General features: G+C 43.2%; 1 protein-coding gene across 1 annotated transcript; it reads right to left on the bottom strand.

The window, feature by feature from the left end:
- Positions 1-65: 65 nt before the first annotated feature.
- LOC137375745 (protocadherin-10-like) lies at positions 66-14,158 on the bottom strand. Its single transcript, XM_068043133.1, has 2 exons — positions 11,696-14,158; positions 66-134 (listed from the first exon to the last, which is right to left on the bottom strand). The coding sequence occupies exons 1-2, from the start codon at positions 14,156-14,158 to the stop codon at positions 66-68; spliced, it is 2,532 nt and encodes an 843-aa protein (XP_067899234.1).
- Positions 14,159-16,950: the final 2,792 nt, after the last annotated feature.

Here is a 16,950-nt window from a genome sequence, read left to right as displayed (position 1 = left end):
AAGTTTTCACAGGCTTGTGTTCTATTCATTGTCAATTGAAGTCTGCATTTCCATTAATCCACAACCTAGAAATATGCACGGTGCATAATATCCAGCGTTGATTCTGGCGAATGCTCAATTATGTAATAAAAGTTCTGAAAGTAGAATCATCAATAACAATTATTACCTACAGATTCATTAACATTCCGGATTGTCCGTCTTTTAGGCTGTTTCGGATTGAACATGTCGCTTTCACCAACCAATCCCTGGGATGCTATTTATTGGTCTACAACAAAGGAAACTGGAGGTAACTGTTCATGTGCGACGTCCAAGAATATTCAATTCAATTCAATGCACAGTCCGGGAATTGAATATCTTTCCAGATTCAGCTGCTTATCTGAAATGCGTTTATTAGTGAGAGAATGCAAAGCGGCTGTGAAATAATAACTTAAACTGCAACTTGGCGGAGTGAAACTATATGGATGACAACCACACTGAGGTAGCACAGCAAAATAACTACATTGTCATGGAACACAACTTGGACCATCTCTGGAGTCCGTTCCTGGACAACTTCCAACTGAGTTCTCCTTCGCAATTTCATTCAAGGCAATCCAATGCCACTTGCCCCAATCCCGGCTCGTCTCCCTCTCCTCACTTCCACTACTTAGACGCCGTCCTCCGAATAGCGCAATGCTCAGCCGGGTTCTGTTAGGTATTTTCCCTGTACTGACTTGGCGAACCAGGACTCTGCTTCCATTGTTTTTCTGAACTATTCCGCCATCTGGCCTGCACTAGTCTTCACCGTAATCTTCAATTGCCATATATCTGCTTTATTACTTCATCTCTTCAAGAATTACATTGGATGCTGAACTGGATTCCAGTGTACTGCTGTTTTTCCAGCTGTGCAGCAATGTTGCTTTCGGCAGAAAGTCGTTTTCCACTGGTTTGAATGCCGTTTCACCGCTAGCCTCTGGGTGATACAGTAATCTGTATTTTCGCCATGACTTTCCAAAGTGATTGATATCTGCTGGATTATCCCTATTTCGTCATCCAGTCTGCCTTTGCAGGCTAATTTTCCTTGGACGTTTTTGTTTCCATCCTGGGATCGTTCCAATATGGTACTACTGGATCTGCTCTTGATGCTGATCCCATCTCTGACATTCTGTTTTCTGCGTTCTACCCGTGGACACTAATTGTGTCCTGTTCCATTTGTTGTTTCGACCGCCTCCAGGGAGTCCCGATCTGCGGCGCTCCTGTCATTGCCACAGTTTGTATCATGTCCTATGTGAAATGATAGATCTTCTCTGTGCTTTGCAGCATTCTCTGCAAATCACATTTAAAGACCTCTTTAAAAGCATTTGTTACAGCTAACTATCTTCCACAATCAATAACCATCCTTTCCAGGATACTCCCTCGGGGCTAACTTCACTACCCTCCTTCGAGTTGTGTTCATCACAGCCACCATGACACATTGAGTTCTGTGGTTGGCGCTGATTGTCAAATTAGACCTACGTCTTTTCCACCGCTTCGCTGGCATCTTCTGAACCTCTTCAAAATGTGATTCCCCTTCCACTTAATCAAAATCTTCAAATGAACAGTCCCCACCGCATTCCCTCTGTTCCTCGCAACGCCAAGGTTTAGTCTCCTGGATTTATGAACCTCTGCAGTTCTCGATGCGCCTTTCCACAATATCGAAATAGTCCTTATCAAAACCATGCATGTCGTCCCTATCAATTGTTTTGATCACATTTATGACTACAATCTTGACGTCACCATATTACGTAGCCCCACCAGTCCTACGATCACTACAAACACCATCTCCATCAACTTATTTGGGTCATTTACCATCCACAGTTTTATTTTCGACACCACTAGATCTGTCTGACACATATTCGGCCGACAAGGCCTTGATTTCCTCTGCCAAAAGAAGCCATTAATCCGTGATCATTTTGGAGCGTGAAGGTAATTCTTCTCTCCTTTTCTCAACTCTCAAGAAACTACTCTGCCTGCCTTCCTTAACATCCACATTCGCATCTCCCCGCCCCCAAAAAGTGCACCTTTTTAATTTTTTTTAGCAAGGTGATGACAATCCCATTATTTATGTCGGCCTTCTTCATCTGCTCCTGCCAATGAAATCAATGCTTACCGGCAAAAAACTCTCCCGTCCCCATCACTCTTTCTTAGGTCTAGTTTTCTCTCATTTCCACCCAGGCCCCGTGAAAGTTCTTCCAATTCGAGCCATACCTCTTACTTCCAAGACCCCATTCCTAGGCACCTACGAACCGCAATATTTCCTGACTCTGATGTTTGCCGATATTGGGAATTATTCTTTTTGGCCACAATCACTGTGCCTCTCCCTCTTGCAAATAACAGAATCGCCCCAGATTTATAAAAAAAAACCCTCCGAACTTTCTGTTCTTGCAAAATGCCGCCAATCTCCAATTTTCCTCTCAGCGTCAAATTGTTATCTCCTGGATTTATGAATGTCTGCAGTTCTCTGTGCTCCCTCCCGCAATATCGAAATATCTCTAGGCAAAATCTCGAAAGACATTCCCGATGACTATGACCATGGTGCACCAGCTATCAATGCCCTTCCAGATCTCTCTGCAGCTTTTGGACCGGCTGAGCACGTCATGTTCCTGTGTGTCCCTCTTTGTCAAACTCAGCTGCTTTTTCTTGCATCTACTTCTATCTTGCCAATAGCAGCAAGAGTATATCAATTAATTGCTACTCTACCCATCCAAGACCTCCGCAGAACCCACAACGATCCATAATTGATCAATGTTCGTTCCCCATCAATAACCTGGGGGTTACCATTGACCAGAACCTTAACAGGACTAACCATATAAATACTGTGGCTACAAAAGTAGGTCAGAGGCTGAATATTCTGTGGTGATCAAGTCAATTCCAGACTCCCGAGGGATTGTCAACCATCTACAAGGCACACGTCAGGAGCATCACGGAATACTTTCCACTTGCGTGAATGAGTGCAGTTCCCAAAACACTCAAGAGGCTCGCCACCGTCCAGGAGAATGCAGCTTGCTGACCAGCACCCCATCCACAATCTTAAGCATCAATTGCCTTCACCATTGGTGCAAAGTGGCAGCAGTCTGTACCATCTACAAGATGCATTGCAGCAACTTGCCAAGCCTCTTTTGACAGCACCTTCTAAGCCGTGACCTCTACCACTTAGAAGGACAAGGGCAGTAGAGGCAAGGGAATGCCACCCCCTGTACGTTCCCCTCTAATCCACCTGATTTGGAAGTATATCACCATTTCATCACTGTTACTGGATCAGAAAAACTAGATCTCCTTTGCCAACAGCATATGGATCTAGCTACACCACTTGGATTGAAACTTGGTTAGATTTTCTCCTGTTGGACATGGTCGTTGCCTGACACTTTTCTGGCACGAATGTTCTGCCAGGGCCACTCTGCCCCTGACCTCATAACAGCCTTGGTTCAAAAATGGATAAAGGAGATGAAGTCAAGAGGTGAGGTGAGAGTGAGGCTCGGGATATCAAGCTAGCATTTGTCCGAGTGTAACGTCAAGGAGCCCGAGCCTAAATGAAATCAATAGGAATCAAGGGGAAAACTCTTCAATGGTTCGAGTCACAGAAACATAGAAAATAGGAGCAGGAGTAGGCCAATCGGCCCATCGAGCCTGCTCTGCCATTCATTATGATCATGGCTGATCATCCAACTCAGTAGCCTGTTCCTGCTTTAGTCCCATATCCTTTGATCCCTTTAGACCCAAGAGCCATATCTAACTCCTTCTTGAAAACACACAATGTTTTGGCCTCAACTACTTTCTGTGGTAACGAATTCCATTGGCTCACCACTCTCTGGGTGAAGAAATTTCTCCTCATCTCAGTCCTGAAAGGTTTACCCCGGATCATTAAACTATGACTCCTGGTTCTGGACTCCCCCACCATCGGGAACATCCTTCCTGCATCTACCCTGTCAAGTCATGGATGAATTTTATAGGTTTCTATGCGCTCTCCCCTCACTCTTCTGAACTCCAGCGAATATAATCCTAACTGACTCAATCTCTCCTCATACCTCAGTCCCGCCATCCCAGGAATCAGTCTGGTAAACCTTCACTGCACTCCCTCTATAGCAAGAACATCCTTCCTCAGATAAGGAGACCAAAACTGCACACAATATTCCAGGTGTTGCCTCACCAAGGCCCTGTATAATTGCAGCAGGACATCCCTTCTCCTGTACTCGAATCCTCTCGCGATGAAGGCCTACATACCATTTACCTTTTTTACCGCCTGTTGCACCTGCATGATTACTTTCAGCGACTGGTGTATGAGAACACCCAGGTCTCGCTGCATATTCCCCTCTCTCAGTTTATAGCCGTTCAGAAATAATCTGCCTTCCTGCTTTTGCTACCAAAGTGAATAACCTCACATTTATCCGGATTATACTGCATCTGCCATGCATTAGCCCACTCACTCAACTTGTCCAATACACCTTGAAGCCTCTCTGCATCCTCCTGATAACTCATCCTCCAACCCAGTTTTGTGTCATCTGAAAATTTGGAGATATTACATTTAGTGCCCTCATCTAAATCATTACATTTAGTTCCCTCATCTAAATAATCAATTAGTCACACCTAGAACAAAGGAAGATGGTTGTGGTTGTTGGAGGTCAAACATCTCAGCCCTAGGATATTGCTGCAGGAGTTCCTCAGGGTAATGTTCTAGGCCCAACCATCAATGTCCATCCCTCCATCATAAGATCAGAAGTGGGTATGTTTGCTGATGAATGTATGACATTCCGTAACATTCACAACTTCTCAGATACTGCAGCAGTGCATGTCATATGCAATAAGAACTGGACAACATTCAGTCTTGGGCTGATAAGCGGCAAGTAACATTCACCCCACACAAGTGCCAGGCAATGACCATCTCAAACAAAAGGGAATCTAACCATCTCCCCTTAACGTTCGATGGTATTTCCATCACTGAATATCCCACTATCAACATTATGGGGGTTACCATTGTCCAGAAACTTAAATGGAGCAGCCACATAAATACTCTGGCGACATGAGCAGGTCAGAGGCTGGGAATTCTGTTGCGAGTAACTCACCTCCTGACTCCCCAGCTCCTGTCCACCATCTACAAGGCACAAGTCAGGAGTGTTACTGAATACTCTCCACTTGCATGAATAGGTGCTGCTTCAACAGCACTCAAAAAGCTCGACACCATCCAGCCAAAGCAGTCTGCTTCATTGGCACCCCTTTCACCACCTTCAACATTCACTCCCTTCATCACCAATGCACAGTGGCAGCAGTATGTCCCATCTACAAGATGCACCACAGCAACTCACCAAGGCTCCTTTCACAGCACCTTACAAACCCACGACCTCTACCACTTAGAAGGACAAACGCAGCCGTAGCATGGAAACACCACCAGCTACAAGTTCCCCTCCAAGTCACACACCATCCCCACTTGGAACTATATCACCGTGCCTTCACTTTCACTGTGTCAAAATCCTGGAATACCCTTCCTAACAGCACTCTGGGTATACCTATACCCCAAGGTAGCAGCGGTTTGAGAAAGCAATTCACTACCATTTTCCCAAGCGCAATTAGGGATGGGGAAGAAATGCTGACCTAGTCAGCGATGCCCACATCCCATGAACAAATAAGAAACATGATGGGTGGGCAACAAATGCTGGCCTTGCCAGAGACGCTCGCATCTCATGAAGGAAGAAAGAAAATGTTGCCACTTACCAGCCCAAGGCTAAATGCTGTCGAGTCTCGAGGCAAGTGGACGTGGACTGCTGGACTGCTTCAGTACCTGAGGAGTTGCCAATGGTACTGAACACTGAGCCGTGAGGAACTCCTGCAGCGATGCCCTGGGGCTGAAATGATTGGCATCCAACAGCCAAAACCACCTTCTTTTCTGCTAGGTATGACTCCACGCAGTGGAATTTCCGCCCCCCAACCACGCACCCCCCCCCCCCCCCCCCCCCACCACTTGCCTTTGACTTCAGTTTTGCTAGGGCTCCTTGATGGCACCCTTGGCCAAATGCTGCAGTGATGTCAAGGGCAGTCACCCGAACTTCAATTCTGAAATTCAGCTCTTTTGCCCATGCTTGGACCAAAGCTGTAATGAAGTCTGGAGTGAGTGCTCTTTGCCGAATGCAAACTGAACATCAATGAGCAGCTTGTTGCTGTCTAAGTGCCGCTGCACAGCAGTCGACGGCACCTTCCATCTCTTTGCTAATGCTTCAGCCTAGAGTAATTTGCTGGTTTGGATTTGTCCTGGTTTTTGTGGACAGGACACACCTGGGCAATTTTCCACATTCCGATGAAGGGTCACTGACCCGAAACGTTAACTCTGCTTCTCTTTCCACAGATGCTGCCAGACCTGCTGAGTGGTTCCAGCATTTCTTGTTTTTATTTCAATTTTCCACATTGTCGGGTAGATGCCTGTTTTGTAGCTGTACTGGAGCAGCAGCTACAACATCATAAAGACCATCTGGTTTTATCTGTGCAGCATTACCTACCTCTAACCATTCATTACCAACATGCTGATGTAAACCTCACGCATGCCTTTGCCATCTGCAGAAAGAACTAATTGCAATGATCTCCTTGGCATTCACCTATCCGTCAGTCGGACCTTTACCTTATCTCCTACTGTGCTGCCGATATCCTTTCCCACACCAAGTGCAGTTCGCTCATGATTTCTTTTAAAACTGTGTATAAATGCAAGGTTTGTTATTGATTGGTGTTAATACTGAATGATAATATTAGTACAGTGTTCCAATTTCAAGCAACGATATAATTCAACTTGAGAAGATAAAACTTCAGTCAAAAAAATTAGTTGTCAATTAATCTCTTCTGCCCTCCACCCTATTACAGATCTTTACTTTTGTTCATCTTCCCCGCTGTCCCCTTTTACTTGCTCAAAACATATTAGATATCTAACTTTTCGCAGTTTTAATGAAAGGTCGCGAACCTGAAACGTTTACTTTGTTTTTCTCTCCACAGATGCTGCCTGACCTGCTGTGTCTTTCCAGCATTTTATGTTTTTATTTCAGATTTCCAGCATGCACAGTATTTCGCTTTTGTATTATTGCTTAATTTACTGTCACGTCTCTTCCAGGAATGTGCCTTATCTTCAAGAAATTCTGCTCTTTTCTCTTATGGGATTGTAGTTTTTCTGCTACCTTTTTTGCCTTCATTGCTTTATATCCGCCTTATTTTTTTTTAAATCAGTTATCTACCAAAAATTGTTTTCACAGCTACATTTCCCTTCCTGTCTTTTATCAGGTATCTAGCAGAAATCGCTATAACAGCCACATCTCCTTCCTCGGCAATTGTCTCCAGCTCCAGCTTATTCCACCTGGATTCCAAGACTCTTGTGTTTTGAATCCAGCCACGATTACAGATATATTCGAGACATTCAGAATTCCTCAAACTGCTGTTCTTGTTGCATCCCAAGATCCGCTCTTAACGCCATGCACTGCCACATGTCCGCTCTCGACCTCTCTCTTAAGCAGCACTGACTCAATCTATCCCAAAACTGCCCTGTCCCATAGTTTCATTTCATCCCTCACTTCATCTGGCGCTTTAACTAAAAACATTTTATCCTCCTTTTAGGTGTGAAGGATCACACGCTTCAGCAACACATGGGCAGCAACACTCCTCTGAATCTTTCTTCCCCTTCCCCTCCCTCTGACCCCATCTCTTCTTCGAATTTCACCCCTTGCTGTTTATTCACTATATTCTCTTTAATTTCCCTAGCTGACTCTGAACGATCTGTCCTCGGCAGAGGATTCAGCTTCACCCCCTTCCGCCCCCACCTCAGTGAATTTCAAGCTCGGCATGAGCTCTTCTTTCATTGCTGCTGCCTCCATGCCCACTTCTTTGACTTAATTGGCCATGCGTCTACCGCCTACTCAGTGGATCTATTAACTCATCTCCAATATTCCCCCTTTACCTGAACCCTTCCGTCTCTCCTCTTACCCTCCCTTGATATTTTATTGAGAACTCACAGCATGGCATCAGCTATCTCAATTTCTCTGCTCCCTTGCCTCGCTCTCGCCTATCTGCTTCTGAATTTGCAGTACACCTTTCCCACAGTTCCAATGCTAACATCGTCATCAAACGTGCTGACAAGGGTGGTATCGCTGTTGCCTGCCATACCAAGCTCTACCTGGGAGAGGCCAAATGCAAACTCTCTAACACTTCCTTCTTCCCTTCCCCTGAACCATGGTGCCATTTCTGAATATAAAACCATTGTTTCCTGGAACAAAAACAAGAAATGCTGGATTCACTCAGCAGGTCTGGCAGCATCTGTGGAAAGAGAAGCAGAGTTAACGTTTCGGGTCAGTGACCCTTCTTCGGAACTGACAAATATTAGAAAAGTCACAGATTATAAACAAGTGAGGTGGGGGTTGGGCAAGAGATAACAAAGGAGAAGGTGCAGATTGGACCAGGCCACATAGCTGACCAAAAGGTCACAGAGCAAAGGCAAACAATATGTTAATGGTGTTTTGAAAGACAAAGCATTAGTACAGATTAGGTGTGAATATACTGAATATAGAACATCAGCAAGTGCAAACCTGAAGAAAAACAACCTGAAAAAAACAGTGGGTAAGCAAACTGAACAAACTAAGATGAAATGAAATAAATGCAAAAAATGTAAAAAGGAATGCAAAAAAAGGAAGAAAAAATAACTAAAAATGACTGAAAATGAAAGTAAAGTGGGGGGCTGTCATGCTCTGAAATTATTGAACTCAATGTTCAGTCCGGCAGGCTGTAGTGTGCCTAATCGGTAGATGAGATGCTGTTCCTCGAGCTTGCGTTGATGTTCACTGGAACACTGCAGCAATCCCAGGACAGAGATGTGAGCATGAGAGCAGGGGGGAGTGTTGAAATGGCAAGCAACCGGAAGCTCAGGGTCCTGCTTGCGGACTGAGCGGAGATGTTCCGCAAAGCGGTCACCCAGTCTGCGCTTGGTCTCCCCAATGTAGAGGAGACCACACTGTGAGCAGCGAATACAGTATACTACATTGAAAGAAGTACAAGTAAATCGCTGCTTCACCTGAAAGGAGTGTTTGTGGACTCAGTTCCACTTTCCTGCCGACCCCCGATACCCTTTGCCTCCCTTGATTGTCAAGAATCTGTCCACCTCTGCCTTAAAAACATTCAATGACACTGCCTCGACCATGCTCCAGGAAAGAGAGTTCCACAGACTCACGAACTTCTGAAAGAAAACAATTCTCCGCATCTCTGTCTTTAAATGGAAGACCCCTGATGCCACATTTAGATAACTTTTGTGTTCTATGATGAAATCAGCCAATGTATTGAGTTATCCAGATCTGTTATATCCCCATTACATTGTTTCCTGGACTGTCATTGACCTAATTTCCTCTGAAGATCATTGCTCTTCAATCTCTAGCCTCATAGCTCCCCAAACCTGTAGAGCCCACTTTTTCCTCCTTCCCAAAATCCACAATAAATCTGCCCTGGTTGACCCATGGTTTCAGCCTGAAATGTAGTTAACAAAATGGACAATACCTCTGATGCATCAATCAAGCCATTCTATGACAATTCCGATGGAGAGGATGCCACATTTAGATAACTTTTGTGTTCTATGATGAAATCAGCCAATGTATTGAGTTATCCAGATCTGTTATATCCCCATTACATTGAACGCTTTGTGTAATTCAATTTCTTTCAATTTGCTAATGCTTAACTCCGCCCAGAGGACCCTTGCAAGCAAAAGCTTCCTTCAGAGAAACGTATCTTGCTTCTTCTGGAATAATGCATTCGCTTAATAAGGTCATCTCTTTTTCCATTTTGCTTTCATATGAAACTTCCTAATTTTATATCTGTGAATATTTGATTTCCCTGGACAATCCAGAAGCAACCATGTTTCTTTCAAGGCTATCTCTTGTAAAGAGATAAAATTAGGGGGCACAGTTTCAAATCAGGGGTCTTCCATTTAAAGACAGAGATGCGGAGAATTGTTTTCTTTCAGAAGTTCGTGAGTCTGTGGAACTCTCCTGGAGAATGGTCGAGGCAGTGTCATTGAATGTTTTTAAGGCAGAGATGGACAGATTCTTGACAATCAAGGGAGGCAAAGGGTATCGGGGGTCGGCAGGAAAGTGGAACTGAGTCCACAAACAGATCAGCCATGATCTTACAGACAGGTGGAGAAGGCTCGAGGGGTCAAATAGCCTACCCCTGCTCCTTGTTCGTATTCAGTTAAAAGGTCACCTCTTTTTTCCATTTTGCTTCCCTATGACACATACCAATTTAAAATCTGTGAATATTTAATTTCCACTGACGATCCAGAATCAGCCAAGTTTCTTTCAAGGCTGTCTGTTGGGGAAGAGACAAAAGCTAGGGGGCACCGTCTGTTAAAATCATTCATCTGCATTCTAATTCATGTCACTAAAACCCAAATTAAATTGTCATGATTTACACATCCATGTAGCCTCAGTAATTCCTTCCATTTTTATTATTATTTTGTGCATAAATGTTCCCTTAACCTGTCCCATACATTTCAGAGGTCCTTTACGCTTTTCGTTTGTCCCTTCACTATATTTATTTCAACCATCCTCTCATCCGGGCTAAAAAAAATAATCTTTTCCTGACTTAACAAGGTAACTCAGGAATAAAAACAAGAAATGCTGGAACCTCTCAGCAGGTCTGGCAGCATCTGTGAAAAGAGAAGCAGAATTAACGTTTCGGGTCAGTGACACTTCTGCGGAACTGACAAATATTCCTAAAGTCACAGGTTAAAAGCAAGTGAGGTGGGGGTGGGGCAAGAGATACAAAGGAGGTGCAGATTGGACCAAAAGGTCACGGAGCAAAGGCAAACAATACGTTCATGGTGTGTTGAAAGACAAAGCATTAGTACAGATTAGGTGCACCTTATCAAACACCAGGAGGGAAATAGAAAGCAATGAAGGTGAACGAGGGTAATTCAGGACCTCACTTACTTTCTGAAAATAAAATGTTCCATCAACCCTCAAGAATCGGTATTATCTATTTTTATTGAAATTATACTTCAAGTTGAAACTACATAATTATCGGATTTAGCTTTACCTTCCGTCTGAGCTTTTTATTTGGATTAACAAGTTCATCAGAGTATATATAAAGTCTTGAAACTTTCAATAATACAGTCGCTGGATTATTGCTTGTTCTGGTTATGGGTCAAAGGTGGCATAATGTGGTTGAAAAACAGATCAATATAATTTACTGGGATGGTGGAGTCGGCACGAGCAGCTAAATCGCCTTCTCCCATTCCTTTCTTCTTATCCCCTGACTGAGTGGCTTGCTGAGCCATGACAGCGAAACAGTCCAGAGTCAACAACCTTGTTGTATGACTCGAGCCTCATGCAAGCCATACCTGGTAAGAACAGCAGATTTTCTCCTCGGAATAATATTAGTGGCCTACTTCTGCTCCTAATTCGTATGTTCGTAGTGAGGTTGACAACCAGCTGACATTTTTTACCCAGATTCCGACAACTTTGTGGTAACGTTTATCGAAAGTAGATTTTTGTTTTAATTTCTGGATTTATTTTAAGTCAAAACAACTTCTTCAACTGCTATTACGGGCCGCGACACACGTTCTCTCGATTATTAGTCCAGGCCCCCGGATGACTAGTCCAGAGTAACATAATGCACTGCCGTACCTTCTAAAAATGCTAAGTGAGGTTTAAAGTGTTAACAACGGACCACTCACCTTGCGAAATTCAGTGGTTTCCTTGCTTGTAGACTGTGATACCTTTCCATGTTCTGCAGCAGTACATATGCCAGTTTTGATATCAATTATGGGCGCTGTCACACCATCTAACTTTAGAAACATGAAATCGTCCATGTCTGAATCTTGACGCACATCATAGCGAAATGGTTGCGGGAAAGTGCCACTTTCAGTGTAATTGGGTGGCATTTGAATATTCAGACTCGCTTTTTGAATTCCACGTAGCGAATCCCTGCTGGAAATGTATGACGTGTGCCAACAGCAACAGTCACTATTAGTTTCCGTTCGATATCTTTGCACCTTAATACCGAGGATTACAATCGCCGCAAGCAATAGCAGCGAAATTGTGCCAAAAGAAATCATTAAATAAAATTTAAAATCAGATGTCCATGGCCCAGAGGTCCCGAACATGCCAATATTAGATGCATTTTCTGTAGTATCATCCTGCACTGATACATTGATGGTGACAGTAGCTGAAAGGGACGGGATTCCATTGTCCCTCACCAAAATGACGATTTTCTGTCTGAGGGAATCCTTTTGCCCAAAGCGGCGAATACTCCAGATTTCTCCTGTTTCTGGAGCCACCGTAAACAGACTTTCATCAGTGGGCTGAAGAAGCTGATAGACAATTTGAGCGTTCTGCCCAGAATCGGCATCAGTGGCTGTCACTTTTGCAACCAAGTAACCCGAATCGGCAGTTTTAGGCATCGTGTCCTCTGCTGCAGACCCTTCACTTGGCAGAGGTGACAGGATCACAGGGACATTGTCATTCTGATCTGTGATGATGACATTTACCGTTACGTTACTGCTGAGCGGAGGGGATCCAGCATCCTTTACTTGCACACAGATTTGAAAATTTTTTAGTTGCTCAAAATCAAAAGACTTGTGAGCAAACATCACACCATTGGCTGAGTTTATTGAGACGAATGTGGACGCGGGCAACCCGTGTATCAGGCTACTCAAAATATCAAAACGTATTTGTGAATTTTGATTAGAATCTGGATCAAAAGCTGACACAGAACCAATTGAAGCACCAATAATATTATTTTCTGTCACATACATGGTGAACGAAGGCTGCGTAAAGCGTGGCGCGTTGTCGTTTATGTCTGAGACTTGAACTCGGATGGTTTTGCTGGTCGAGAGGGGAGGAGAGCCACTATCCGTACATGTAATGGTAACGTTGTATTCTGGCACTTTTTCACGATCTATATCACCATGAGTGACTAACGTATAGTAGTTATTAAAGGAGCTATTAAGCTTAAAAGGAATACCCCCGTTGATTCGGCAATAAACAGCCGCTGTATTTTCAGAATCTCGGTCTGCAACTCTTAAAACAGCTACTGCAGTGTTTAGAGCAGCATTCTCTTGAATGAAATTCGACGCAGAAGTCGTTATTATTTCAGGAGAATTATCATTAACATCAGTGACCTTTATCAAAACTTTACAGTATCCTAGCAGTGGAAGCGAGCCTCTGTCCTTGGCTTGTACCATAATCTGATAATTCACTGTTTCTTCGAAGTCTACGGTACCAATTACTCTGATTTCTCCGTTGGCTGAATCTAAGCGAAATATATCGCGAACTGTATCAGGAGTGTGATCGGTGAAAGAATAGATTATCTCACCGTTTAGGCCTGCGTCTAGATCAACCGCAGTTACTTTCACAATCAAAGTATTTTTGCGCACGTTTTCGGCCGTGGTGATTTGATAGACCTTTTGTTCGCAAACTGGGGCGTTATCGTTCGCATCAAGTATATTAATATTAATCTGGGTTGTCCCGAATTTCTGTGGAGTTCCTCCATCAAACGCCGTCAGTGTTAACCGATGAGTTGGCTGTTGCTCTCGGTCTAGGGGTCGTTCCAGCACGAGTTCTGGGATGCCATTTTGTTCGCTGTCTGACTGTGATTTCAAAGTGAAATACTCGTTTGAGCTCAGTTGGTAGGAGCGAACACTGTTGGTTCCAGCATCCGGGTCAATCGCGCTCTGGAGTGGGAAAGTTGTTCCAGGCGGCATCAATTCTGAGATTTCAATGTTAACCTCCCTTGTCTGAAATAAGGGCGAATTGTCGTTTACATCGAGAATTTCAATCTCAACACGATATAATTGTGGCGAACTCTCAATCAAAGCCTCTAATATCAATACGCATGTTAGGCTTTGTTCGCACAGCGCCTCTCTGTCTATTCTTTCCTTTATAAACAAAATTCCAGTTTTCAAATTCACGCCGAGATATTGTTTTTTTCTGTTTTCAGACACAATTCGAAACCTGCGCGGCGATAGCTCTTTTACATTGAATCCTAAATCCTTAGTGATATTACCTACAAAGGCACCAAGCTCTGTTTCTTCAGGAATGGAATAGCGGATGTTGCCACATACTCGATACGAAACATATATCAGTATCACGGAAAGAATGTGCCATTGCGACACTCGGTTGTTAAGCCAGTACTTCATTCTTATAGCTTCTCCGACGAATTACACGCCCTTGGATGTCAGATAGCGAATGTAATTGCTCATCACCTTTGTTAACGAGATGAAAAACTATACTTTGCGTATAAGAATACTAAGACTTCGCCACGATTGCCAGTATAATTTGCTCAAATTACTCCAAACCTTTTTTTCCTCGGGCGATTGGAGAGCGGGGAATGATGAGTGTTGTTCGTTTCTTCCGTACTGCGCAGTGTTTGGTGTAGGGGGAGTCGGGCTCGATCTCCAGCCGCATTTCTTCATCTCATTGGTAGACAGCGACACAAAGAGACTCGTCCAATAATAGCATCAGATACTCTTAAAGCAATAGTGCCTCTACTGAACACCGCAAGGAATTGCTTTGTGTATTTAACGTTGTGCAACTTTAATTGACGTTGCATACAATTATTCAATGTTTTAATTCGTTATTGGGATGTGAACAGAACTGGCAACGCCAGCTTTTACTGTCCATCCTTAATTGCCCTTATCAACTTTTCTGTAGCAGTTTGATGCAACTGAGTGTGTTACTAGGCCATTTCAGAGGGCAGTTAAGAGCCAACCACATTGCTGTGGGTCTGGGTTCACAAAAGGCCAAAGCGAGGACGGATGGCAGATTTCCTCCCCTGAAGGGCATTAGTGAACACAATGGGTTTAACCACAATCTAGTAGTTTCCTTATCATTATTAATGATACTAGCATTTTATTCCACATTAATTAATCAATTTAATTTAAATTCCTCCAGCTGCCATTGTCGGATTGGAGTTCGTATCGCCAGAGCATTAGTCCGGGTCTTTGGATTATTAGTCCAGCAACATTACCACTGTGCTATCATTCCCTTTTTTTGGTTACCTCATTGAAGTATGAGCGTTATACTTAATGTGTCCGAACACCGTTTCTTTTAACTAATACAACTCAAGACATCTGGTTTGATGCATTTACATTGAAATGAATTGACACTTGCATTTTTGTACATAAACTACAAAATAAAATTATAAATACAGAAAAATATAAAACAGCATTAAAAAAGCACTTGTGTATACTAATTGAAATACTCTTACCTTCACCAAACCTTGGGTATCTCGAAGATACAAACATTCTACTAAGTCAGACCATCTGTTCAAGTTGCTTTGGCAGATAGTTTAAGCTCTTGGGTTTTGTTTGTCACATACTAAAAGTAATAACTGTGACATCTGTGTGTACACGGATGCAATGTGGTATGTTTTAAAGCCCTAACTGGTTGCTTTATTAGGTATAAATAAAATGACATGAAATGTTCACAATAATTGGAAGAAATATTCATCAGTTAAAACGAATTATTTTGATTTTGCCAGCCTTTATTTGCAATAAATCGCTACCGTAGAAGCATCGCCCGCACGAGGGTGGCTTAAGTTCAAAGAGAAGGCCCACCACCATCATACTAGCACAAAAGGGGATGGACAGCAAATGTTGCCTTACTCTCAATTCCAAATGCAAATAACAAATAATATTAACAGGAAAAATACACGCAGTTAAACCTTTCTACAAAGACAACATTATGACGGTGAGTTCTGTGGCAGAGTTCTTTACGTATATTTATTGGAAGTTTTGACAGTCCAGTCCTCTGTTCAGTGCCAACAGCTAAAGTCTACAACGTTCCCAGACAAGCAGCAGGCACTGAATAGACGACTGTACTGTCAAAGCTTCCAATAAATATACGTAAAGACCGACTGAAGGTCCTTCAAGTAAAATGAAAGAAGCGCAAGATTATTGTAGCTAACACTCAGATACGCATGGTTGAATACTTCAGCTATAATTAGCTCACCATCTAGAGGTTAACTCTAAATATGAATCATCTATTGAAATGGTTAGCTAAAGTAATGCATTCTCAATAACTTTCCTCACTAGGCGTCTGCTTGAATCTATAAGATTGATCATCTCGCTTTCACTAACTAAACTACTGCAAATTGTTTATCTGTCTTTAAGAAAAATGAGAACAAAAGCTAGTTATTGCTTGCATGTGATGCACAGAAACATCCAATCCAACGCCGAGTCACCAAGTATAACCTCTTGCTAGCTCCAGAAAAGTGTTTATAGAGTTATAGAGTCATAGTTTAATCAGGCTCTGTGGTGAACGGGTAGACTGAGAATAGATATTCTCACATTTTTTCTGGGCACGGGTCTTGTGGATGAAAAGTGAAATAAAATTCTTTACGTTTCCAAGCAATCTAAAGTCAAAAACAATATATACATAAAATGTCAATGTATAGAACGTTTTCTGCTTCAGGTTGTGCAACAGGTGGTGTTGAGCTTTTATGATAAACCTAATGTGGGAATATATTTTGAGTGTCTTCCCTTGGCTGGCAGGTTCCGACTGACGTCGCCTTCTGAACCTCATATGGCTATATATTGCCTTTTCCCTCTTCTGTTCTCACCAACGCCTCCCTCCACGCCCACCGCCAGCAACTCCCCCCCCCCCCCCCCCCCCACCCCCCGCGGCAACTTCTTGTATTACTTGCTACTGACACTTGCTCATGATAGTGGTCACATTTGGTTCAATCGACAAGCGAAACTACTTGAACGGTGCACTGCTCAGCTCAAGGCTGCTTGTTCTGTATTTGTCCAATGATTTCTATGCGATTTCCTGGACATCTCCACTATCCAGATAGCGTAGATCTGTCGGGCTCAACCGTATGCTTAGGTTGCCAAAAATATGTTCGGTCATTTGATCTTTTCAAGACGTATTAGGCTTCTAAACTGTACTCCAGTTCATTTTTGCTTTTTCATTTATAAGGTGCTGCTAT

Source organism: Heterodontus francisci, chromosome 12, assembly GCF_036365525.1.
Source record: "Heterodontus francisci isolate sHetFra1 chromosome 12, sHetFra1.hap1, whole genome shotgun sequence".
Classification (NCBI taxonomy): Eukaryota; Metazoa; Chordata; class Chondrichthyes; order Heterodontiformes; family Heterodontidae; genus Heterodontus; species Heterodontus francisci.
The sequence above is the reverse complement of the archived record's forward strand: the minus strand, read 5'-3'. Positions and strand labels throughout refer to the sequence as shown.

Excerpts from the sequence above, each read along its gene's own strand:
- LOC137375745 (XM_068043133.1), bottom strand. The coding sequence starts at position 14,158 with ATGAAGTACTGGCTTAACAACCGAGTGTCGCAATGGCACATTCTTTCC. Across the intron at positions 135-11,695 it reads AAACCACTGAATTTCGCAAG|AACTTTTATTACATAATTGA; the intron begins GTGAGTGGTCCG and ends TTCTACTTTCAG.